This window comes from Panicum virgatum, chromosome 3N (assembly GCF_016808335.1).
Source record: "Panicum virgatum strain AP13 chromosome 3N, P.virgatum_v5, whole genome shotgun sequence".
Classification (NCBI taxonomy): domain Eukaryota; kingdom Viridiplantae; phylum Streptophyta; class Magnoliopsida; order Poales; family Poaceae; genus Panicum; species Panicum virgatum.
In genome coordinates, this window is record NC_053147.1 from 3,650,595 (window position 1) to 3,677,365 (window position 26,771).

The 26,771-nt window shown below is 49.6% G+C and overlaps 1 protein-coding gene, 2 long non-coding RNA genes and 1 other non-coding gene across 8 annotated transcripts; 3 read left to right on the forward strand and 1 right to left on the reverse strand.

Moving 5' to 3' along the window:
* Positions 1–2,777: 2,777 nt before the first annotated feature.
* Positions 2,778–2,916, forward strand: LOC120668257. Its single transcript, XR_005672353.1, has one exon. It is a non-coding gene; the product is annotated as a small nucleolar RNA Z247 (small nucleolar RNA).
* A 3,881-nt stretch (positions 2,917–6,797) lies between these two features.
* LOC120666626 lies at positions 6,798–9,002 on the forward strand. Of its 3 annotated transcripts, none has more exons than XR_005671807.1 (3): positions 6,798–7,130; positions 7,210–7,854; positions 8,682–9,002. It is a non-coding gene; the product is annotated as an uncharacterized LOC120666626 (long non-coding RNA). The 3 variants fall into 3 exon arrangements; XR_005671808.1 differs by having other exon boundaries at positions 6,806–7,384; positions 7,447–7,854; XR_005671806.1 differs by having other exon boundaries at positions 6,816–7,854.
* A 2,744-nt stretch (positions 9,003–11,746) lies between these two features.
* Positions 11,747–13,865, reverse strand: LOC120666627. Of its 3 annotated transcripts, none has more exons than XR_005671812.1 (3): positions 13,229–13,865; positions 12,948–13,036; positions 11,747–12,448 (listed from the first exon to the last, which is right to left on the reverse strand). It is a non-coding gene; the product is annotated as an uncharacterized LOC120666627 (long non-coding RNA). The 3 variants fall into 3 exon arrangements; XR_005671811.1 differs by having other exon boundaries at positions 12,948–12,998; positions 13,229–13,860; XR_005671810.1 differs by lacking the exon at positions 13,229–13,865 and having other exon boundaries at positions 12,948–13,222.
* Positions 13,866–17,894: 4,029 nt separating this feature from the next.
* On the forward strand, positions 17,895–25,492 carry LOC120667078. Its single transcript, XM_039947098.1, has 5 exons — positions 17,895–17,962; positions 23,495–23,948; positions 24,278–24,388; positions 25,033–25,093; positions 25,221–25,492. The coding sequence occupies exons 1-5, from the start codon at positions 17,895–17,897 to the stop codon at positions 25,271–25,273; spliced, it is 747 nt and encodes a 248-aa protein (XP_039803032.1). The 3' UTR covers positions 25,274–25,492.
* Positions 25,493–26,771: the final 1,279 nt, after the last annotated feature.

Consider the following 26,771-nt stretch of genomic DNA (forward strand, 5'->3'; position numbering starts at 1 on the left):
GGAAACGGAAAGATGGAGGCTCCTCGTCGGCTGCTCTGCTCTGGGCACTGCGCTCTCCCACGTTTCCTTTTGCCAGCCAGTGGAACGGAGAGAGCGCGGCTGACGTGCGGGCCCAGCATGTGCCCACGTTTGTCATGCAGCGCGCCCACTGGAAATTAAACGTGTCACCGGGTTTGCCGGGCTGGCTGGCTTAATTTTTAATTATTTTTTATTCTACGTATACATACAACGTACAAGCAACCTGTATGTCGAATTTTCATTCATAAAATTTAATAAATTAAAAATATATCTCTAGGATATCTATCTCTATCCTAGCTGTATACTGGAGTACATATCTATCTATCTGCAATCCCTCTGTCCAGCTATAGCTATACACGTATATCTGTACACATACTACTCATGGTCTCATGGACATTTGAGGAATTTGGACGCATTAATAAGAATAAAAGGATATTATTTATTCTATTCTATTTTTGCCATGCCATATGTCTATTGTCTACTATGCCAGTTCAAGCTAGTTACGGAACCTCGCTAAAAACTTTTTGGAAGAGAAAAAACAAACTCTCCATCCAACAATTCGCAAAAAATGTTCTTAAGAAATCAATTATTTTTTTATCAAATGCACAAAAGACTTGTGCATCTTTGTGTTAAGGTAGAAAGGTTTGTTACAGACAACGCGCTTCAAACGAGCGCTCTAGGATATGGTCTACAGGATTACCGCCGTGGGCTGGACAATCCTAGCGAGAGAAACTAGAGTTCGATATTACACAAGTGATAAACAATCAGAGAAGGCAGCGAATCAGCCTAGGAAGCTAGCTTGCGCTTCCGCCGCTGCCGGCACGACTCAATCCCGACGTCGTTGTTGAAGATTGCTACTAGCGCCTTGACGTTGGAAGCATCGGGCTTGTAGAGATCCTCATAGGCCTTCACTGCTGAGGCATTTGGCGTTGCCCCCACGGTGACCAAACCCAGACGCCGCATGACTAGGATCTCACCTTGCTTAGAAACAGGCACCCGAGAGAGGCTTTGAGCCGCCTGGCGCTTGCTTCGCCGCAGTAGTACGACCTTTGCAGGCGCTTGCTTGGGCGGTTCACGGATCAGCAGGGAGGCAATCTTACTCGTCACTTTGTTGATGAAGGGCTCGAGGCGGTTGGCGGAGGCAGCATCGTGGTCCATGATCAGGTGGGCATCCACCAACGGTGTACCGGGAGGAACAACGTCCACCGGCGGGCAGTCCCCATCATGCCCCGATGCAGCACCGACACGTGTGTGCTCCTGCAGAGATGACCCCCGGAGGCGAGTCCGCAATCCACAAAGTGGGGCGCGGTGGTGGCGTCTGCAGCACCAAATCGGCGTGTGCTGGGGCGGCATCTGCTGCCTTACAGGAAGGCCGATGGTGTAGGACACCTCCGCCGGTGGCTCATCCTCGAGCCGAGCGGCTGCCAGAGCAGCACCCAGGCACAAGAATGAAGCAGCGAACTCCTCTAGCATCAGGTCATCCGTGGTGTAGCGACTGGTGGGTGTGTCACGAGGCCACAACAGAATGGTCGCGAGCAGCCATGGCCCCAAGACCTGGTCACCGTGAGCGGCCTGAGCTGCCGCATCACCAGACGAGCCGATTGGGGCACCCGAGTTGCTGTCCCTAGTCCGCCTCAGGTGTCTCGAACGACGTCGTCGTCGCCCGCCACCAGCATGTGCAGCGATAGCCGACGATGGGCCGTCGTGGCCACGGGCAACCGAGTTGCTGGTTCGTGGTGAACGCGGCCATTTGCAGTTGCGAGCAATATGCCGGAGCCCGAGGCAGCGGAGACACCTTGTTGGTAGCCTGCAATCTGCACGGTGGTGTTTGTAAGAGAGATAGTTCAGGCATCAGCCGCTCAGCTCCGCCGGAAGAGCTCAACGCGGAGGCGGCTGGTGGGCGGGGTGGCGCCCGGCATCGGCACTGTAGTCATCCGTCCGCCGGGGTAGGACCTCACGCCACCCGTCAGCATTAGGAGATGAGAAGCAGTGGGGACGGCGGTGCGGAGCCGGGTGCTCCATCACCCTAGGGCCGTGGTGTTGGTGCTGTTAAGATACACCACGCATGTATTTAGGTAGTTCGAATAGATAGGTTTCTATTTTGTTGTTGTTCTTGACTTACAAGTCAAGTCTTTGTACCTTCTTCTTGTACAAGCCACGCTAGGGGCTGTTCCTAGCTTTATATTAACACGTAACCGAGCACCTTAGAAGGTGTCTCGTTCCACCATTTTCTACATGGTAATCAGAGCTCGGTTCTTTTTTCGACCTGATCCATGGCGAGTTCTTCCTCCTCTGTGCTTGCTTTTGTTCCCTCTCTCGGTTATCCCGTGACCGAGAAACTCACCCGCAACAATCACACACTGTGGAAGGCTCAGGTCCTCTCTGCGCTCAAGGGCGCCCAAGTCACGCACTTCCTCAGCTCGGCGACGACCGTTCCTCCCAAGACCATTGCCAAGACTCCTGAGAAGCCCGACGACAAGATCCCCAACCCCGACTACGACGTCTGGGTCGCGAAGGACCAGCAGATTCTCAACTATCTGCTCTCCTAGCTGTCACGCGACATTCTCGCGCAAGTGGCGGCGCTCCCAACTGCCGCCGCCGTCTGGGAGTCCATCGAGGGGATGTTTGCATCCCAATCTCGTGCTCGGGTCATCAACACCCGCATGGCTTTAGCCAATGCGCACAAGGGCTCCTCCTCCATCGCGGAATACTTCACCAAGATGAAGTCCCTGGCAGATGACATGGCATCTGCTGGGAAGCGACTTGATGATGAAGAAGTCGCGTCGTACATCCTATCGGGCCTCGACATCGAGTACAATCCTGTGGTGTCGGCTGTTGCAGACCGTACTGAGCCAATCACTCTTGGTGAGTTGTTTACACAGCTTTCATCCTTTGAACAACGCTGTGCTCTTCTCTTCGGTCATGGCTCAGGATCATCTGCAAATCTTGCTTCTCGTGGTGGCCGTGGCACTGGCAACAACCGTGGCCGTGGCCGTAGTGGTCGTGGCTGCGGTCGTGGATCCGGAGGGCGTGGCTCAGATTCATCTGAGCGCCCTGTCTGTCAACTGTGTGGCAAGGAGGGCCACACGGTTCTGCGCTGCTACAAGCGCTTTGATGCTTCATACCAGGGGCCATCTAACGCCAAGTCTGCGTCTGCTGCGACCACTTCTTCGTATGGCATCGACACAAACTGGTATTCTGATTCCGGTTCGACTGATCACATCACGGGCGATCTGGAGAAGCTGTCCGTGAGGGACAAGTACCATGGTGGCGATCAAGTCCACACCGCCAACGGCTCAGGTATGGAGATAGATCAAATTGGTCGCAGTCTTGTTCGCACCCCTAGCAAGAATCTTGTTCTTAATAATGTTCTTTATGTTCCTCAAGCAAGCAAAAATCTTGTCTCTGTTCACAAGCTTGCCCGCGATAATGATGCCTTCTTTGAGTTTCATCCATCTTATTTTCTTATCAAGGACCACACAACGAAGAAGGTTCTACTTAGAGGGAGGTGCGAAGTGGGCCTCTATCCCTTGAAGCCGTTCTACAATAAACAAGCGCATGGTGTCACCAAGTTGCCGGCCTCCCGGTGGCACTCTCGCCTAGGTCATCCCTCTGCGGTCTTTGTTCGCCAAGTGCCGAACAAGAATAAAGTTCCTTTTGTTCCTGAACTAAATAACGACTCCGTTTGTGATGCTTGTCAAAAAGGCAAGAGTCACCAGCTTCCATATCCGAAATCCACTAGTGTCTCTAGTGCTCCTCTAGAACTAGTCTTTTCGGATGTATGGGGACCAGCTTCCACTTCGGATTTACTTGTTGCGCCATAAATCCGAAGTCTTTCAGCAATTCCATGACTTCCAAAACCTTGTTGAATGTATGTTTGATCGAAAAATTGTGGCCATGCAAACTGATTGGGGAGGGGAATACCAAAAACTAAATTCTTTTTTCCAGCGCATTGGCATCTCACATCATGTGTCTTGTCCATATGCGCATCAACAGAATGGCTCCGCTGAACGCAAGCATCGTCACATTGTTGAAGTTGGTCTTTCACTCCTTGCTCACAGTTCCATGCCTCTCAAGTTTTGGGATGAGGCATTCATTACGGCCACATATCTTATTAACAGACTTCCATCCAAAGTCATCAACAATGACACTCCTCTTGAGCACCTCCATAATCAAACACCTGACTACACTATGCTCCGTACGTTTGGGTGTGCGTGCTAGCCTAATCTACGCCCATATAATTCTCGGAAACTTCAGTTTCGTTCAACACAGTGTGTGTTTCTTGGTTATAGCAACCCGCATAAGGGTGGTTTAAGTGTCTAGATGTAAAGGAAGGCCACGTGTACATTTCTCGGGATGTGGTTTTTGATGAAACAATCTTTCCGTTTGCATCTATGCATCCTAAAGCCGGTGCTCGCCTATGCTCGGAAATCCTCCTTCTCCCTGAAAATCTTGTTAATCCAGGGTGCAACAACTGTGATTCTGATTTGATCTTATTTCCTGAGTCTAACAATGGCTTTGAGTCTATAGGGGTCATCGGAGATCAAGCAGGGCCGGTAGATCCTTTGTTTGGTACACATATGGATATGGATCACCGCTATTTCCTTTTATCAGGAAACAACAACGGCACTGGATACGGAGTTGGTTCGCCTGCAGCTCCTCCGCGCGAATCGACTCCGGGATCGCCCCCTGATCCTGCTGCTGTCGCGCCCGACATCGCAGCATCCGTGGCGGCCAACTAGGGAGCGACACCTGGCGGCCCGACGCCCATCGTGTCGCCTGCCTCTGCGCCCGATCCACCTGTGTCTACTCCTTGTGCGCCATCTGGCCCGGCTCCACAGTCTGGTGGGCCGTCTCAGCCTGCGCCGGCCCAGCAAGCGGATGTGCTGCAGCGATCCTCCTCGGATCAGGCGCTGAGTTCATCTGATCGCCCTGGATCCTCTGCGGCGCCGGATTCTGGTTCATCCCCTGTGCCTCAGCGACCTGCTACACGTCTTTCACGAGGTATTCGCAAGCCTAAGACTTATACTGATGGAACCATTCGCTATGCTCATCTGGCTACTGTTGATGATGAACCATCTAACCTTCAAGCTGCTTTGGCTAACAAGCATTGGAAACTTGCTATGGATGTTGAGTTTGATGTACTTCTTAAAAATAAGACTTGGCACCTTGTTCCACCTCAGAAAGGGCGGAATGTCATAGATTGCAAGTGGGTGTATAAAGTCAAAAAGAAGGCTGATGGTTCCATCGACCGTTATAAGGCACGACTTGTTGCTAAAGATTTCAAGCAGCACTACGGCATTGATTATGAGGATACATTTAGTCCAGTTGTTAAGGCGGCTACTATTCGCCTTGTGCTTTTTATTGCTGTTTCTCAGGGGTGGTCTCTTCGGCAACTGGATGTACAGAATTCCTTCTTACATGGTTTTCTTGAAGAAGGGGTGTATATGCGTCAGCCTCCAAGGTATCAAGATATAGACAGTTTCCTTATCATGTCTGCAAACTTGATAAGTCTCTTTATGGATTGAAACAAGCTCCCCGTGCCTGGTACTCTCGGCTGAGCACTAAGCTGTAGTCCATGGGGTTTCTACCTTCTAAGGCAGACACATCCCTGTTTTACTTTCGCAAAGGGCAACACACAGTCTTTATATTGGTTTATGTGGATGACATCATTGTTGCCAGTTCTTCTAATGATATTGCAGTTGCTCTTCTTCGCGAGTTGGAACAAGAGTTTGCCATTAAAGATTTGGGGGATCTTCATTATTTTCTTGGCATTGAGGTCAAGCGCTCGAATGGTGAACTATTGCTTACTCAGGAACGCGATGCTACTAGTATTCTTGAGAAGGTTGGGATGGAATTGTGTAAACCTATTTCCTCACCTCTATCCACGACAGAGAAACTATCGGTTCGTGAGGGGGATTCACTCGGTCCGGATGACTCTACCAGATACAGAAGTGTTGTGGGCGCACTCCAGTACCTCACATTAACACTATCTGATATCTCTTTCTCTGTTAATAAGGTTTGCCAATTCCTTCACTCACCGACGACTGTGCATTGGGCTGCAGTCAAAAGAATTATCAGATATGTAAAAAGAACAATCCATCTAGGCTTGAAGATTGGTCGATCAAAGTCTATGTTGGTCAGTGCATTTTCTGATGCTGATTGGGCAGGATGTCTTGATGGTCGTCGTTCCACAGGAGGCTTTGTGATCTTCCTTGGTAGTAATCTCATGTCCTGGAGCGCACGGAAACAAGCCACAGTGTCTCGATCAAGCACTGAGGCTGAGTATAAGGCCATGGCTAATGCTACAGCTGAGGTAATGTGGGTCCACAAGTTGCATGATGAATTAGGAATTCCACATCCTAAAGCAGCATGTCTTTGGTGTGATAATATTGGTGCCAAATATTTATCTGAGAATCATGTGTTCCATGCTCGGACAAAGCACATTGAAATTGATTATCATTTTGTCAGAGAACAAGTTAATTTGAAACAGCTGGATGTTCGATTCATTAGCACTGCTGATCAGGTGACTGATGGTTTCACTAAAGCACTAGCTGTTCGACAATTGAACTTATTCAGGAACAATCTCAATCTTCAGGAGCAGTTGTGATTGAGGGAGGGTGTTAAGATACACCACGCATGTATTCAGGTAGTTCGGATAGATATGTTTCTATTTTGTTGTTGTTCTTGACTTACAAGTCAAGTCTTTATACCTTCTTCTTGTACAAGCCACGCTAGGGGCTGTTCCTAGCTTTATATTAACACGTAACCCAGCACCTGAGAATCAGGTGTCTGTTCCACCATTTTCTACAGGTGCACCGGCGTGCGGTGTGGCCCTCGGCGTTGGTTGCGCCGCTCCGTCGCAACGGCATTAGGGGCGAAGACCCGCTCGCGGCGACCAAGGTGTTGACGAGCAGGAACGCGCCCTTCCACTGGCCGAGCCGGCAAGCCGTGCACAAGCTGCGGGCGCGGCCGGCTGCGCTTCCTCCGTCTTCGCCTCGAACCATGCCGCCCAGCGTCGGCACGGCCAAGGCCCGTGTCCATAACAAGCTGGGCGCGCGGCGGGGTGGCTTCGGTGGGCGACAAGCGACATCCAGAGGGCATGTACAACGGTGAGCCGATGCCGTCGTCTTACATCGAACGCAGCAAAATACGCAGTTCGTCAGCCGATTGAATGTGGAGAGAGAGCAGAGCCGTCGCCTCCTTCGTCGACAGCGGGGGCTCGTGCTCCGATGGTCGACGGCACCGAGCACGCGTTGTAGCAGCGGAGGCGAGTCGTCGACGACCACCAGGATCCCGTGCGCGGGCAGGGGCGCGCGCGCCGAATCCATTTTCGCGGCAAAATCGAGCGCGCTTCCTTCTCCCTGTATGCCCCTGCCCCCTTCCTTCTAGATCCTGAATCATTTCCCACCCTAACATGTGGCGCAGCGCAAACCCTAGCATGGGAGGATGAGAAATTGGCGGCGGCTCGAGAGCGGAGAGCCGCTGCGGCGGCGACACGGAGAGGACGCTCGGCGCGGCGAAAGGAAGCGGCAGCGCCGGCTGGGAAGACCGGCGGCGGTGCTGCGGTGCCGGAGCAGTGGGGATTGAGGCGTGCGGCGGCAGAGCACGAGGGAGCAGACACTACAACGCATAGTGCCCTCCTCTGCACCTCCTCCAGGACGAGCATACATCCAAGAGGGACTCGCTGCGAGCACGACCGTGTACAGGTCAGCCAAATTGCTTGAGTTCCCGACAAGGAGTCCAACTTTGGCAGACATTGCAGTCCCAAGCTCCAGCGGCAAGGAGTCCATCCGCGACGCCAGCAACCTGTTCGACCAAATGCCAAAAAGCTAGGTATGATGCTTCACTTATATGCTTGACCAAACTTTTTTCCTGGTAGACTGCTGTTGCCGTGTAGTGATGCTATGAAAGTCTGTCTGAACTTGTAATTTAAACTCTGAACCATAATGCTTTGGTGTGACAGACTAACGTGACATGAACATACGAACCTATAATGCTCTATTGCTCTTAGTCTTTCAAAGACTAAACATGAAAACTGTTATGTATGGTGATTGTTTTCCTTGTACCGCTGCTCTGAAGTTTGAACTTGTGATGCTAGTCTGAATTATATGGCACTGTGATTGAGAATTACTAAACCTGACAACTGCCATAATGCTTTGAAAGACTGGATGTCTGAACCTGTGGCGAACATGGTATGGCCATGTGCAATGGTAACTGAATTAGCAAAGAATATGCAAATATTTAAATTTTATGCAGTAATGTATGTTCATTTTGTTCGATCGAGTCCCAATTTTCAAAATAGCTTTTCCTAGATAATGAAAGAATTTGTTATGCAATTATCGCTAGGCTAGTTGCATTGGATGGATGGTTGCGGTTGAGCTTACTAATTATTTTAGACTTGAATGACTATATCATGAGCTCAGATCTGTTATACTATGTTTAAGTACTGAATCACTGTCATGCTGTAGTTTTCATGTCTCTCCTTGTTTCTGAAGATTGTTGTTGTAGTTTTGGCCTTCTTTTTAGTTCACATGTGTTTGTACTTGTTTTTTTTAAATGAACTATGCATTTTTTGTACACAACAACTTATTCTGCAATGACTACTCTGATCTTTTCAAATTATTAGTGCTGCTGTTCATCTTACTCTGATTTGTTTCCAGGGAGTTGAAATAGAAAAAGGCTTCACCTTTTTGCTCTTTTTTGTGGGAGATTCAAGTTATAAAGTCAGCCCTTGTGAAACATGACGAGAAAACTAGTTATATAGTCAGCCTATGTGCCGGAGCAGAACGGAGCGAGTGAAGTGGACATGGTGCAGCTAATCCTCCGATTTCCTTCACCGACAGGAGCTGGTTCTTCGACGATGCCGGCGGCTTCTTCGACAGCAGCTCGATGTGACAATGATTTTTTGGTGTAAAATCTAGGCAGTTGGTCTCAATTTTTATCACTATGGCTCAATTTACGGGACTTAGGGAGTAGGAACATCCTTGTCGGTACCATGATTAGGGGCACCCTAATCAGGGGACTAAAATCGCCCTAAAAATGCAAACGCATGCTGGGCAACCGGGCCCACAAAGGCCTGCAGCCTCCTTCCAATCTGGAAGAAAGGAAAGGACTCAAAGAAGCCCAGCACGCGGCTCACGTACGCAGTACGGCCCATCCGTACCCCCCTCGGACTCGTGGGGTGATCACCGCCTTGCTCGAGGGCTCTCCGCCGGAGCCCTCGACCGCGCCCCACGTCTCCGCCTCGCTCGAGGGCAGCGAGCCTGCTCTCGAGAGAGCGGATCGTCTCCGCCTCGCTCGAGGCCACCCTTCGGCGGAAGGGACAAACGGCCCTTCCGCTCACCCGCCCGCCGTACGGAGGCATCAATGTCAACCACTCCTCCACAACGCCCGGGTCAGATGGCGTCAGGCTGCCATTCCCCACAGTGGCGGTGACCGGAGTCTTGTCCGCCAACTCCGGTCACTGCTCCGCCATTCCGGACGATGTGACGACACTGTGGGATCCTGCGACGCAGTACAAGACGTGCTCGGCACTGCTCCAGCTACTATACTGCCAACTCCCCATACCTCCTTCGTACTTTCCCTTCCGCGGAGCCCTCGAACGGCATGGGCACGACCCTCGGAAGCGGCTCCGGCCTTGACCGGGACAAGACCCCGGCTTGTAGGACCCTTGGGACGCCGCCACGCCACGCCTGGAGGACGGTACCTCCCACAGTAACGACCACATCGCCCGCGCCCGCGTCTGCGTGACACGCAGCGCCTCCGGACCCCTCCCGAGCATCTAGCTGAGCCGAGAGCTCACGGGGGGTCCGGATAGCCATGTGGAGGTCCCGGGCCCATCCGCGGGAGTCCGGATAGGCATGTGGAGGTCCCGGGCCCATCCGCGGGAGTCCGGATAGCACGTGGAGGTCCCGGACCCACCTGCGGGGGTCCAGGTCCGCGGTCACAGGTGCTGAGCATTTTCCACCTCTGGGACACGTGGTGACACCGGACCCGTACCCGAGCGGGAAGCGGGTCCGGGACCGTTGGTCCAGTGAGATGGAGTCAAGGACGATGCTCAGGACAACTGCCACGACCGGCGCCATACCCACAGTGTACTTCTCACAGTACTCGATCACTGCACCCCCGCGATTCGGGGAGAAGACGATGACTTCCATGATCCCCTGTGCATGTACACCGTCCCTCCTTGTGTCTATAAAAGGGGGGGTCGGCCCACTCAGTAGAAAAAAGGACGCGAAAAAGAATGTCTCACACTACTAGTAGAGCACATACGCTCCTTTGAACCCCGATATTGGCACTCGCCTCAATCAACTCTTCCTCTAGTAGAGACTTGTGAGCTTTCCTCCCTCTCTCACCTCGCTTGTACCCCTACTACAGGCACCCCCGGTGCAAGATAGTATAGTGCTCTCGCACACCCCTTTGCTGGACGTACGGTGCCACGGCCGGAACCAGGATAAACCCGTGCGTTACTGTATTGCATCTTGCATCAACATCTGGGACGAGAAACACGCAGCATCATTACTGGTTGGGTCCGGACCGCCGGGTCAGGGCACCGACAATCCTGAAGCAACATTCTGGATTAGCCAGTTCGGTTTTGAACGGAACTGTCAGGCTGAGCTCGGTTTGAACTGATGTTGTGTGAACTAATGCCATATAGTGGATGCCGTGTGAACCATTCATGTGTAGTGGCTACATGTATGCCGTGTGAAGGGGAAACTAGAGCAACATGTCCAAGACGGGCAATGACTTTATTATTATATCATGTCATGTATTCATATACATATAAACATATATTATATACATGATTAATATAAGAGTCATATGAATTATTTGATATATTGTGTATTCTCTCATATATGCAACACAATAGCTACAAAGATCAAATTCTGTATTGGATCACCATGATTCATGTGTCAAAGAGTGAATTAAATACTTTGCAGACAGCTAAATAGACAACCCATTGTACAAGCTGTTTATGTGTCAAACAGACAGTAGCTGTCTGGACTGTTGTACATGCCCAGATAGGTTGTGGAGTGGTCATCGGCGGGCTCCTCGCCGTCATCATCCGCCCACCGTTGGCTCTTCGAGCGCCCTCCCGTTGTTGTTCGGGTCGCTCACCACTTGCTTGGTGATGCTCTGTTTCCATCTTAATAGCCCCTATCTATTAAAGTTTGTAATTCCTCTTAATGAAATACATTCTCAGGCACGTTCGCGAAAAAAAGAAATATTGGGCCACGTGGCAACAGCACACAAACAGCTGTGCGCTAAGGTGTTGCTGCAGGTTATGGTCTGGTTTAACTCAAATTAAGAGGCCCTAGACCATCATATAGAGTTGCCATCTGTGTAGTATTGCAACACGTTCTGCTGCAGTGCTGACTTTGCAGCTTTTGCTGGTGCAAGGCTGCAAGCGGAATGAACCTGCACACTTTTGGAAATCCAAAGAAAGCACGATATGTTAGCGAGAAAAACTGCAACAGTTCTCTCTCTAAAAAAGGAGAAAACTGTAACAATTTCTACTTGTATAGGCGTGTGGAAGCCATGCTTGAGAAAAAAAGAGAAAACTGTAACAATGTCTACTTGTATAGGCGTGTGGAAGCCATGCTTGAGGAACTGAAAACATGAACGATGCCAGAACATGCTGATAACAACGCCCAGCCAATTATTGGCTGAAATTGACCGCATGGCAAGCAAAATGGTAATACATTTACACAGTAATAGCATCTGTACCAAAATGATAATTGGGCCAAGACAAATAAATATTTACTAGTCTTATTCCTTGTGCTAAAGAAATGTTACATTGCCATGAAAAAAACAGCCGGGATTGTCTATATAATCTCGAAGGGGAAAAAGAATTACGTCCCCACATATCTAAAATCCTACTCCATTTACAAGGCGCAGATAAGTTGAAACCTGCTCCCCTCTCAGGTACGAGACTGTTTCCCTTGCAGAAAGGAAAAGTATACACTGTCAATCAAACCTCTAGGTTAACTACAGCAGGGTCAATGGCATCACTGCTGTCCTAATGAAAACACAATTCCGCATATCGCCCAACCTTTGACAGAAGAGCATCATGGGGTCCTTGTTCTATTAAATTCCCATTCTCCGAAACAATTATCTTTAAGTTCAAACTTGAAACAGGACTCATCAAAATATCAGAGAAAAGATGAAATCAACAAGCAGTTGCCACTCTAGAGTGTACTGGGAAGCTTTGTAGTTATATATAGTCTGGAAAATAGATGAGTTCAAAGAGTACTGAGGTTTCTTGAATCTTGAGAAGTTGCAAAAGCATACCTGATCACACTGCATTGCAGTTGTGAGTTGATGAGCAATAAAAGTTGATGCTCGGCCAACAGATAAAGATTTCAGAGAATTCAAAATTGAGGCTTCAGTAGTCCTATCAAGAGCACTTGTTGCTTCATCACATAATCTGCCACAGAAGAAGAAGAAAAACCAAGACAAAAGGTCATTGGATAAGCCTATTATTTGCAAAAACATTTACTGTGAGAAATCTGAAATTATTTCTAATGCATGAAGCAGAACCAACTTTGACATATCACGTGACTACATGAACTCTCACAAAAGCATATAAAAAGAGCTTATAACAGATTGGCTTCCTTAAAAGATTAAACACAGTGACACATTGCTCAGGTCATCATCAAGATCCAAATGAAAAAGGAGTAAACAAAAGCAAGGGTCACTCACAGAATTGACCTGTGAATGTTTTAACGGCCATTACTAATAACCACATAGTGTCACAGAAGCTCATATCCACTAGTAAAAGGTCAAAGGAACTAAAGCTTTGCTACACAGAATTGCCGCACACAGGACCAAGTGACCAACAGCCTACAAGCCTAGGGCCCAGACCAGGATAACCTCAAGAATCTAAGCACATGACAGAAAAACTCATGTCCAAGGAGTTCAAGGACCTGGTTCTGGAGCTTCTTTATGCGGTCGATCGCATCCGACAGGGTGGACTCCTTGCTCATCGGAACAAAAGGGAAAAGGGTCAGGGCACCTGAACTCCAAGTGTAGCAGAATAAATGAAATTTTGCATCATTATTATTCCAAATTCAGAAAAGTAAGTTCATCTTCAGTGGATGTCGTTGTTCGAAAAGAAGAAGAAATCGAAGTTAATGTCCATTGGCTGAATATGTGCATGCGGATGAGTGAAAGGAGAAGCATCGCCACGATGAGCCTAATATGGTACCTTGGTGATGTTGGGCACGACGGCCCTGACCGCGAGGATGTGGCTGTTAGGCTGCCACGGCGCCTCCGCTCGGCCTTGGACTTGTACTACGCCGTCGCCGGCTGGCCGTCGCCCCCACCAGCCTCCTCCCCTTCACCCCCGCCGCCGAAGACACCGAAGTTGAGCACCTTGTCCAACCCGAGATCGGCGGCGCTTGTGGAACGGGCGGCCCGCAGCCCCCTCGTCCAACCCCATCCCGACCCGAGGCCGTCTTTGGGCAGGGCGGCGGAGGGGAATCAGAGATTCGAGGGTACCGGGTCTCGATTCGAAGAGGGGGCCACGACTCGCGAGGGCCGTTGTCGTCAAGTAGTCGAGCAGGGGGGGGCTCAATCCGGCGAACGGATGAGTACCCGCCGACGAGCGTGGGCTCTGGGTGACAGCCGCCTGCCATCCCTTATCCTACAGGACGATCATAGGGCGAGCCACGAGCCGCGGAGGCATCTGCTGCCCATCCTGCAGCAAGGCGCCGTGCGTGCCGCACCGCCGGTGAACCGAATCGCCGCTAGGGACAGGGAACCGCGCCGGTGGAATGGAACAGAGTCGGAAGTATAGATAAATGTTAGACCGTGTGTCCGGACCGGGTGCTAGCATCTGAGAGGATGACAGAATAGTTCTTCTATGTGGCATGTGGTCGCTGTGGAAAGGGAACACACGCAATGATTACCATCATGGAAAGAAACCAATTAATCCTGCATTAGCGATTGCCTGGGCAATGGATGCGTGTTATCACCTATTAATAATGCAGCAAAATACTCGAAGGGGGCCAACCACCAGGGCAGATAGCTGGCAACCCCCACCAGAAGGTGTAGTGAAGCTCAACTGTGATGGTGGTTTTCAAGCAGCAGAAATGAAAGGATCAATGGGCGCTGTGTTGAGAACTTTTGATGGTTCTTTCCTCGCCGCTTCAGCTAGATGGTTGCCTTCTACATCCTCAGCCTTGGTCATAGAAGCTGAAGCGTGTCGCGATGGCCTACGCTTGGCTCTTAACATGGGCGAGATCAGAGATTTGATCATGGAGACGGACTCGCTGCAGCTTGTTTCTCTGTGGAATTCGCGTCGACAACAACTATCGGAGATTGCTGTCATTCTACAGGACATAGAGGAGATGGTGCAGCCGCTTACTTCCTTTTGTTTTGCTCATGTAACGAGATCGGCCAACAATGCTGCCCATCTCTGTGCTAAGCAGGCGTCTCAGTCTAGGCCTAGTCTTTTATGGTAGGATCACCCTCCTAGCTTTCTTTTATCCTCTTTGTAGAGTGATTGTAACCCTCCTGTTTAATGAATGAAAGCTATGGTTTCTCCAAAAAAAAACGAGTGCTAGCATCGGACACTGCGACGACCGCGAGATGCAGCTACGGGTGGGTGCTAGCATCGCTGCCAGGACCTATTGCACCGCATCTCCACAGTACCGTACTGATCGGGAGCGCACCCCTTCGGCGGAAAATTGGCCTAGAATTTTGGCACCGTAAAAAACTTGATCCTACTGGGGCAAGCGAGTAAAAAGAAGACCGAAAATGTACCTCTGCCCTACCTTTACACGGGTGCTGCAACCCATATAGTAAGCTGTGTGAGAATGGACAGGGGTGAGTAGAGACATATTTCTATGTGCTTTAATGTGTAGGTAGGTGAGATAATTTTTTTAAACCTCAGACAGAAATTCCCTCGCACCGGAAGATGAACTCAAGACCTAGAAAGTGCTACTGAGGCCTCCAAACCAATCCGACTAGGCACCGTTCGTGAATTTTAGCACCGTGATTGGGTCACTGTTGAAGAAAATGTTTATTGATTGAGTTCCAAATTTTAATTTTTGAAATTTGTTTAGGCATATGTGGAGATGCTCCAACAGTCATAGCCTTAATAGATCTATTCATGTTCTATATATTTGCAATAATCCCTTTAGGCACGTCAATTCCCTTTATCTGCCAAAGTTATTAGCAATCCTATCATCTACATGTTGGATAATTGGAAAATCTATTTTTGTATGTGCTCGATAAAACATTAAAGTGTTCTTACCAATATATTGCAGAAGGTCTCTCTAGGTTCGACAAGAACAGCAGCGGTGACATGTAGAGGATCACCTCAATATTTTCTATTTATTGGCATCCATATATCATGGTAAAAATGAAAGCATAGGTTACACGCAATTATTACAGTTGCAAGCTAGGATCCTTGTTATGCAACCCCCAGTTGGTCCACCCCCGTTACATGTACTCAAATAACAACATTTTGCAGAATAGCAGTTAGAATTCCCCGGGCAACAATTGCATGGTCCACAAATTTTCCTAGTGCTAGCCAAAGAAACCCGTGGATCGAGTGTCTTCATGGACCGGACAGGGATGTGTTCCATGACATCACCATACTCACTTGCACCTGTTTGTCGCAAATACTTTATATGTAAATTTTTTGTATGAAATCAGGTGGTAATTGACAGTTGATACATCTCTGTGTGTGTAACTCTACATGCTTACACCATGGTAATTCAAATTCGTGCATATGCTTGTGAAATAATTTTAAGGAAAACACATATCACTTTTACTTTACTCGTTGACATGCATGTATTATAATGAACATTTTCCCATGACGTATATATGAAAACTTGATTTTTTTTACAACATGGTAAAATAGTTTTCCTCCTCTTGACTATGAATATTTATTTCCTTCTATTGAGATGATAATACAAACCTTGGATGAAGAGGCCAGTATAGAGAAGAAGGATCACACTGCTGAGGAACAGCTTTGTAGCTTTCGCCATAGATGTGTTGCTGATGAATGAAATAGGTTACTTTTGAGTATTATGTGATGTATTGTAATGGTTAGAAAAATGTACTAGGTGGATGCAATATATACTTGAAGGGAGTGCATGAACTCCAGGAAAATATCGTACGAATTAATGAAATACAATTAATACGAATAAATATTCGCTTAATGTAATACAATTAATACGAATAAATATGCGCTCTGTAATACCTACTAAACGATCACAACTTTATATCTCGCCCAAAAAAGTAGAGAGGGAATTTGGGTCAGTTCATTGCTTCTATATATTGCTATCGGAGGAATTAAATTTTATGATTTGTTTTGCAATGGTCAATATCGCATTCTTTTGGAGCTAGTAATTAAATAGCATGCAAAAAAATTTTGATTCCTACTCACAATAATTTGCTGGATCTTACATATGTACGAGACTACTACCTTCATTTGTTTTTAGAGCATAATTCATCTTTATTTTATCCACGAACTAAAATTTAGGTCTAACACTAGAGGAAATAGTTGCTTCAATGACAAACAGTCGTCGTCACCGTACAAGCCAAATATGTCGTAGAAAACATTTAATGACGATTTAATGACAAATTCTGATTCTTCAGAGTAGCCGCGTCAAGTTAGGTGTGCCGCGACGTATTGCCCTCTAACATTAACGTCACGGAACTATTTTTTCTTATGACGAAGCCACTTTCATCACCGAACCGTTTTTGCTCCTGTAATGCGTAGTAAAAATATCACCGGACATCCGAATCCACGTATCTCCGTCCGCGTTGGCAAGTCGCATGGCACGCCGTTAACACCATTAGGCTCCGTGCCGGAAGCATGTTTCGCTAGTAGACGGACACGTGGCGAGCTAGGGAAAAGCCACGTGCCGAAATTCAGGAGCCACCAGGCGACCACGTGTCGTGTTCCGGCTTGCCCACGTTTCACTTTCATGTTTCACGTGTCATCCTGATTCTGACATGTGTCATTTTTTTTACTTGTCCACATGTCATGTTCGCTATTGGGCCACGTGTCGCATCTAGGTTCGAACACATGGTGCCTTCCTCCATGTCCTCGTGGCACGTTCTTGTTCCGCCACATGTCCCCTCCTAGATGTTTCGCCACATGTCCATGCACCATTTTCCTGTTCGGCCAAGTGGTGCCTTCGGGTTGAGAGACGTGGCATCTTGCAGCTTATCCACATGTCACTTTCTTATTCAACCACGTGACGACTCGCTTGTTACACGGGGCTTGTTGTTTTGTCCACATGTCCCTTTCTGATTTGGCCACATGTCTCCTCATGGTTTTGACACATGGCATCTTCAAGCTAGCCCGCATGCCACTCTCGCTCGACCACATGTCGCATCCTCGTTCTCACACATGTCATTTTTTTACTGGCAGCATGCCCTTCTTAGGCTTTGCCACGTGTCATTTTCATGTTGAGCCACGTGCCCGTTACAATTTATACACGTGTCCCGAATCTTATTGGGGACCACATGTCCATTTCTAGTTCTCCAGCATGTCAGTCTCGGACCACAACGTGTCTGAAACCTGGATGTTACATATGTCCATTACATGTTGGACGTTCATGCAGACCCATTTCATCATAGAACAAATGACATGTCATTATTATTCCAAGAAAGTACACCACAATCAACGAAGTTACAACAAAATAAGTTCATGAGATCACAACAACTAGGTTCACGATCAAGACACATAGAATCAAGTCTGGGAGATGTACCGATTGTCATCTAATGAACTTTTAGGCCACCAAACACCAAGGTAAAGAGCATGTTACGTTGGTGATTCCATGAGGAAACTTGCAGGCAAAAAATAATGCATTTTGAACAATGAAGGGACTGTCATCTAAACTATAGGAAACATGTCTTCAGGCCTCCCCTATAATCAGAATGAAGCAAGAATTGAATCAGTAGAAATAAGTGGTGGCAGGTAATCTGAACATAATAAATGCTAGATGAGAACACAAATGCTAAACTAAAAATGAGCAATTTCAAATATTTGTATTCTCTGGACACAACCATATGAACCGCAAATGCAATTGTCGGTACCCTGCAACTGGGGTACCCACTCCTACTGTGCCAAGACTCGCGTAGTTATCCGTAACTACGCCCTAAGGAGCTGAGCAGCCGGACCCCTGGGGTCCGACTCCATCTCACCGGACCAACGGTCCCGGACCCGCTTCCCACTCGGGGACGGGTCCGGTGTCACCACGTGTCCCAGAGGTGGAAATACTCAGTTCCTATTGCCGCGGACCCGGACCCCCGCACGTGGGTCCGGGACCTCCACGTGCCATCCGGACTCCCGCAGATGGGTCCGGGACCTCACGTGCCTATCCGGACCCCCGTGAGCTCTCGGCTCAGCTAGCTGCCCGGGAGGGGTCCGGAGCCGCCACGTGTCACGCAGACGCGGGCCACGCAGACGCGGGCGCAAGCCTTCCGCTGGAAGCTCCCTCACCCACCCGCATTAAGTGCGAGTGGTTGAGGCGTGCTCTGCTGCCGCTGGGCATGGGGCAGTTTTTGTCAGTCCACATTGTGGATCGCCAGTTACCGAGGCGGCTCGTCAGTTACCAAGGTAAGCATTAAAGACTCAGCGCCGCGCGCATGAGCGACGAGTCATGATGACCAGCTACTAACTAGGAGTAACAGTGCACGTTGCTACAGTGGACTGAGTCAGTAGTTCGGCGCTTCATCATGATCTCGACGCGCGGCTGCAGAGGCTAGACTCTACTCTGACAGGACAGCTCAAGACCATCCCTGGTCAAAAGCTACGCACGGAAGCCGACGACAAGATCTCCGGATCTGAGGCATTGAAGGCCAAAGTGTAGTTTATAATACATCGCCGGGTCCACATGTCGGGGCCCCGCTCAGTGTACGTGCTCCCCTTGGACATATAAAAGGGAGAGCACGCCCTCCTTCTAGCAGGGAGAGATCTCTCAAACAAGCTCTCCGGACACACAAGCTCTCGCAGCTCTCACACTCTCGTGGGGAGGCAATACAACACACAGTGGACGTAGGGTATTACGCTCCGGCGGCCCGAACCACTCTAAATCTTGCTGTGTTCATCGTGTTCTTGAGAGAGATTTAACTAGGACTAGCTAACCCCCGAGTACACACCCTCTGGGTTAGGGCGGGTGCCTTCCGCCACCCGGCTGTGGTTTGCAGCACCACGACATTTGGCGCGCCAGGTAGGGGTATTTAGCTGGTCGCAGTTCATCTCTTCCTCGTCTCCATGGTTCGTGTGGACGACGTGGAGATGACAGTGGGTGTGGCATCATCCGCGCCACACGCCTCTCGCCTTCCTGCTCCAAGCGCTGCTCGCCGGCAAGAGTCAGGGCGCCCATCAAGGGCCCCCTCACAAGCTGCGAGCGGCGGAGAGACAAATCCTAGCTCGCAGCATACCTCACTCATGTGAGGAAGCCCGCTCCGGCGGAAAGCCGACTCCGGTCGCACCAAGCCCGCTCCGGCGGAAAGCCGACTCCGGTCGCACCAAGCCCGCTCCGGCGGAAAGCCGACTCCGGTCGCACCAATCCCGCTCCGGCGGAAAGCCGATTCCGGTCGCACCCCCGACTCTACATCTCTGTAAGTTCTACCCTTAGAGGCCCAGCAGGGAATAAAGTCTTTTCCTTTGTAACTAGGTAGTACTTCCGTGTGGTCCAGTCCGGTGAGCCTCCCCCGTGGAGGGGTCCGGACCTCTGCGAACCAGGTTCAGGGAAGCGTATTCACCCTCCGGGGAGGTCCGGAGCCGTGTAGCCGCTTAGCCTGGTTCCGTACCCTAAGCCTGCATGCTCTACCTCCCTAGGGCGAGTACCGTAGTACCTAAGACTGGGGGCCCGGAGGTCCGGACAGCTCCGGCCTCATAAACCCGTGTTCTGGCTTACATCGCACATCTCATGTACATCTAGTTATAAAGGAAAAGTTTATTCTCAGTTCGCCTCTAAGGATGTTACATTCCAATTTCAATCTACGCATTCTGTTTGCGCTAACCCCCACGTGGCTTCTTACTCTTGTGCGGTGATTGTGGTCCGAATTGAGTTGGCTAGTTAGTGACTTAGCTCGAGACCCCTCATGTAATAGAGGGGTTCGGACCCCTGGAACCTGTAGGTTCAGGGAAGCGCACTCATTCTCCGGGGAGGTCCGGAGCCGTGTAGCCGCTTAGCCTGGTTCCGTACCCTAAGCCTGCACGCACCACCTCCTGTGAATGAGTGCCGTAGTACCTAGGACTAGGAACCTGGAGGTCCGGACTTTCTCTTAACCTAAAGGCCGGCCCCTTGAGCTCCGTTCACTGAACCTAGCTGTCTATCTCAAAGGATTACAACCAACAGGATTTGGGACCCGTGGGCACGCTACTAAGCATCTACCGTGAGTCATGTGCAGGTCCAAACGTGATGACGTAGCAGGTGACCCAAAGGATGGACGACGCAGGACAAGACCCTTGCGGCGCGCACCACTGGGCGCCAGAAGCAGCCAAGTTGCTCACAGTAGTGGCCCCACCTGCGGGTTCGTTGCCTCTCCCGAGGCGGGCCCGGGGGCCTCTGTCAGTACCCTGCAACTAGGGTACCCACTCCTACTGTGCCAAGACTCGCGTAGTTATCCGTAACTACGCCCTAAGGAGCTGAGCAGCCGGACCCCTGGGGTCCGACTCCATCTCACCGGACCAACGGTCCCGGACCCGCTTCCCACTCGGGGACGGGTCCGGTGTCACCACGTGTCCCAGAGGTGGAAATACTCAGTTCCTATTGCCGCGGACCCGGACCCCCGCACGTGGGTCCGGGACCTCCACGTGCCATCCGGACTCCCGCAGATGGGTCCGGGACCTCCACGTGCCTATTCGGACCCCCGTGAGCTTTCGGCTCAGCTAGCTGCCCGGGAGGGGTCCGGAGCCGCCACGTGTCACGCAGACGCGGGCCACGCAGACGCGGGCGCAAGCCTTCCGCTGGAAGCTCCCTCACCCACCCGCATTAAGTGCGAGTGGTTGAGGCGTGCTCTGCTGCCGCTGGGCACGGGGCAGCTTTTGTCAGTCCACATTGTGGATCGCCCGTTACCGAGGCGGCTCGTCAGTTACCAAGGCAAGCATTAAAGACTCAGCGCCGCGCGCATGAGCGACGAGTCATGATGACCAGCTACTGACTAAGAGTAACAGTGCACGTTGCTACAGTGGACTGAGTCAGTTGTTCGGCGCTTCATCATGATCTCGACGCGCGGCTGCAGAGGCTAGACTCTACTCTGACAGGACAGCTCAAGACCATCCCTGGTCAGAAGCTACGCACGGAAGCCGACGACAAGATCTCCGGATCTGAGGCATTGAAGGCCAAAGTGTAGTTTATAATACATCGCCGGGTCCACATGTCGGGGCCCCGCTCAGTGTACGTGCTCCCCTTGGACATATAAAAGGGAGAGCACGCCCTCCTTCTAGCAGGGAGAGATCTCTCGAACAAACTCTCCGGACACACAAGCTCTCGCAGCTCTCACACTCTCGTGGGGAGGCAATACAACACACAGTGGACGTAGGGTATTACGCTCCGGCGGCCCGAACCACTCTAAATCTTGTTGTGTTCATCGTGTTCTTGAGAGAGATTTAACTAGGACTAGCTAACCCCGAGTACACACCCTCTGGGCTAGGGCGGGTGCCTTCCGCCACCCGGCTGTGGTTTGCAGCACCACGACAGCAATGATCATAACTAATTCGGATCTTGGAAACAATTAATTCTAGTATGCATACTATAATATGATATTTGTGCATTTGCACTACATCCACATTTGCTTCCCTTCGTGACCACGCCATGACCAATGCTTTTAAGAAAAGAATATAATGCATAGCGAACATGTACAAATCACAAGATGGGCCTGGTGAACATCAAATTTTAGACATTGATAGACATAACACTAGAATGAATAATTTGCTAGTTGATTTAGCATCTAATGATGTTGCAGCTGTGGCACAAGCACAACAATTTTTGCTGATGCAGCTGCTCTGTACATATGCATCAACAATCCACACTGCAGTCCTTTATGCTACAACAATTGCCACATGATGATTCATCAGCTTCTGCAACTGAGCATGCAAAAAGCAGCATGTAACCTTCTGCAGAAACAATACATATTGTAATCCATATTATTGCCTATGAAGAATAATATCATTGCCCAGTTCCTACCAATATTATTGCCTAGTTCTGAAAATACTTCTAGTTTTTTATGTATTTGCCTATTGGAAAGTACTGAAATGCTTCATAAAATGTTTTCTAGTAATTGATATAATTATGTATAGGGAACTGCTGAAAAGTATTGAAATGCTTATTATGATGTGAAAAAGAACGAGACAATCATTTCACATTCAGGAGCCGAACTGAAGCTCCATTCCTGAAACCCAAATTAATAGCAACATGAATATACAACCCACCCACCCCAGATTAAACCCCAAACAAAGGAAGAGCAACTGAATCGAAAAGCCCAGAATCGCCCACATTGATGAAGATGACGTCGGGATGCAGTCAAAACAATCCACCAAGATCAAAAGTTAAATGGCAAAAAAGAGAGAAAAAGCTAGCTAAGGTGCACTCAGGCAAAGAGGAAGAAGTGCACGATTTTTCATCAGTCAACAAGTGCTACTCTACAATAAGTTTCAGTAACTTTGAAAAAAAATGATATGTTGATAGCATATGCCAACTGATAGCAAAAAAATGATAGCCAATTTTTCATCCATCCAAATGATAGCATACATCCAACTGATAGCAACAAAAAAATACAATCTCAAAACATGCCTGAGCATACATGAGGATTAACCAAAAAGCATTTCCTAAAATCTAGTGCATCAGCACAACAGGAGGAGGGGAAGAGAATGCGCTCACAAATTTGACAGCGATGATCTCGAAAAGCTGAAGTCGTGCCTACACTAGTTGTTGCTGGTTCCAGACAAAAGGAGAGTCTATCAGCTGTCACATGAGACGTGTGAAATGTTAAAAATAAAATAATCTTTTAACTTGCATGGCATGCATTTATTAGGAATGAAAAATGAAATAATCTCTGTACATATCCATCCCCTAAAGCACGAAGTTTCTTTTGCTAATGCCACTTAGAAAATCTGCCCCACTGAGGAGCTGCGTCTTTGTGCACCCACGAATTTGTCCCTAAAAAAATTGCCTCTATGAAAATTGATGGTCCAGATCTCAGCCTGGAAAGCTTCAACGCCATCCAACGATCTGTGTTTTAAGGATCCGCGCCGGCTTCAACGCGTCCCCCCGCTCCCCGCCTCCCTCCCGCGCGCGACGCCGCAGCGCCCGCGGTTCGAACCCAGCAAGCCTCTCTTTTTCCCTTTTTCCCCTCCCCTCTCTTCTCTTTTTTTTTTCACCGAGACCATCGGCATCCCGCGCAGCGGGCGCTAGGGCCAACGCCCAGATCTCCTACGCCGCCATCTCCCCCTCCCTCCTCGCCCGCCCGAGTCGCTTGCTCGCGCCACTCACCGCAGCCGCCCTCGCCGCGCCAGCCGCCACCGCGCGCTCCAGCATACCCGCGGCGGGCGCCTCTCGCCCGTGCCGGGCAGCACGGAGGCTGAAGCAGCCTCGCACTCGGCCGCTAGCGCCGCGCGGAACGCGTGGAGGGGCGCGCCGAGCTCGGCGCTCCTCCTCGCCGCTTGCCGCCGCAGGCCCTTCCCCTTCTCAAATTCCTACTGGCCCCCTTCTCCTTCTCCTTCCCCGACCGCCGTCACCCCCCCCTTCCTCGACGCGTCGCCGGCCCAAGGTCCCGGACCCTCCTCTCGGATACGAATCGCGGCGGGTGGCGGAAACCCTAGGAACTCCTGTGGTGCCCTGCCCCCTGCATCCATCTGTGGCGCACTCGCGACGCCCTCGGCGACTTCTGTGGCCTGCCCTCACGACGGCATCGTCTCCAGCTGCGCGCCCTGCAACTTGAGTTGGGGCGAGGTGAGATTATCTTCCTGTGAATTTTGATTCCTCTCCTCCTGATCAGACAACCAATGAAGGATCTTGGTTATTCATCAAGCATAGGATTTCTTGTTTCCTGCTGATAGTGGGCCTCCGTCGATAGTATTTATTAGTAGAGATTCTTGCTCTTGAACGGTGCCCAGGTAGATGAATGAAACAAAACTTTAGTAAATGCTTGTGAGTTAGGGACTGCTTACCAAGTAGATTAATGTAGTATGTAGCACTAGAATACAGTGTTGGATCAGCGCATCTTCATATAGCACTTATAATTTTTTTCTTTGTGGTGGTGATATTGATTTTGCATACAGGCAATCACAGCTGCAGGAACAAGAAAAAATGATTCCATATTTAGCGAGCTTCAAACCCAGATTAAGAACAAGAAGTTGACAGTTGATGTCAAGGCTAGCTCAGAGTCAGATGTAAGCTGCAGTGCTATGCATTATTTATAATTGTTTTCATACATATTATTTAAAAAAGCTTGCAGTTTGTGCTGAGTTCTTTGATTCATGGCTTATCTCATTTCTTTGACTCATGCGTTATGCTGGTTGCAGCTCTGTGAATTGTCATAGTTTAAGTAATTCTTTGATACATTTGATATTATATCAGCCGCTTTGAAATGAATGTGCCACAGACTTTTTTTCGGCAAGGGTGGATCCATACAACATTGGCAAGGGTGGTTATCAGGCAAGTGATGTACCAGTTGTGCTGCTTGTAGCAGGTTGTGCTCTTGCCACTCCTAATGGCGACTCTACTGTTTGCTGGATCTACCTCTTGGTTTCTCACTTGAACAGACCACATGGCTGAGTTTTGGGTCAAGCACAAGGTCATTTTGCTAATTACAAAATTATCTTAGAAAGCATGACTTTAAATTTCGGCACATCCTTTGCAATCCTGTGAAGCTGGTTTGATTAGTTTTCTATACAAATTTATCTGTATAGTTTTCTATGTTCTAATTTGATTAGTGATTTTCAGTAAATATATATGTATCGTGTCTTAATTCAGATTCAATCATGGATTAGGATCATGTGTTGTGGCACTAACAAAACGTTCCCATGTGCTGCAGCCTTCCACATGGGCAAAGAAGGAAGGCCTAGAAATGAAGGAGCTCTGCAGGATACGCCGAGGTCCAACCCCATGCTCAGTTTTTAATTGGCTAGGGAAGTCTTGCAGAGTTGTTTACTTTGTGGTGAAATGCTGTGCATATATGCCTGATATTAAAATCCATCGACCAATGCCTATTCTTATTTTCAGGAAACAAGCAAGATGGATTTGTTCGGGTTATGGTGTTCTTCCATAAGTTTTAGGGTAAATTGAAATAGGATTTTTCTGCAGGAAACATTTGTGTTCTTGTTTGCCTGACCAGCAGTTCACAATACTCCACATGATGCCCAATCTCGAGGTTGGTCTTTGCTACTTGCATCACTTATGTATTGAACTAATTTTTTCATGGAATTCATATTTAAATAGCTGCTTGTGATCTACTTGTGCTATACTTTGCTAAACTGTGCATTACGATTGTACTACCTATTTGAATTGTGCTATACTGCAAAGGAAGCTATCAGGGATTTAGGGCCTAACAAATACATAAATGGAAAATTATGTATGCATTTTCTAATTTACTATATATATACCTAAGATAACATGTTCAAACTTATATAAGTATGCAGTAATAGAACTTAAGTTCTATTCATGAATTTGTTCCTCCAAAATGCAGGACAAACAGGCTATACAACATATATGAACCGTGGCATGTCATGATGTTACTTTAACATTCTGGTTTATTTACACTTTCGTTCTATTCATAAATTTGTTCCTCCAAAATGCAGGACAAGCACTCCTCCACAGCGCCTGGGTCAGATGGCGTCAGGCCGCCATTCCCCACAGTGGCGGTGACCGGAGTCACATCCGCCAACTCCGGTCACTGCTCCGCCATTCCGGATACTGTGGCGACACTGTGGGAACCTGCGACGCAGTACAAGACGTGCTCGGCACTGCTCCAGCTACTATACTGTGGGAACCTGCGACGCAGTACAAGACGTGCTCGGCACTGCTCCAGCTACTATACTGCCAACTCCTCATACCTCCTTCGTACTTTCCCTTCCGCGGAGCCCTCGAATGGTATGGGCACGACCCTCGGAAGCGGCTCCGGTCTTGACCGGGACAAGACCCCGGCCTGTAGGACCCTCGGGACGCCGCCACGCCACGCCTGGACGACGGTACCTCCCACAGTAACGACCACGCCGCCCGCGCCCGCGTCTGCGTGACACGCGGCGCCTCCGGACCCCTCCCGAGCAGCTAGCTGAGCCGAGAGCTCACGTGGGTCCGGATAGGCATGTGGAGGTCCCGGGCCCATCCGCGGGAGTCCGGATAGCACGTGGAGGTCCCGGACCCACCTGCGGGGGTCCGGGTCCGCGGCCACAGGTGCTGAGTATTTTCCACCTCTGGGACACGTGGTGACACCGGACCCGTCCCCGAGCGGGAAGCGGGTCCGGGACCGTTGGTCCGGTGAGATGGAGTCAAGGACGATGCCCAGGACGACTGCCATGACCGGCGCCATACCCCACAGTGTGCTTCTCACAGTACTCGATCACTGCATCCCCGCGATTTGGGGAGAAGACGACGACTTCCATGATCCCCTGTGCATGTACACCGTCCATCCTTGTGTCTATAAAAGGGGGGTCGGCCCACTCGGTAGAAAAAAGGGCGCGAAAAAGAACGCCTCGCACTACTAGCAGAGCACATACGCTCCTTTGAACCCCGATATTGGCACTCGCCTCAATCAACTCCTCCTATAGCAGAGAC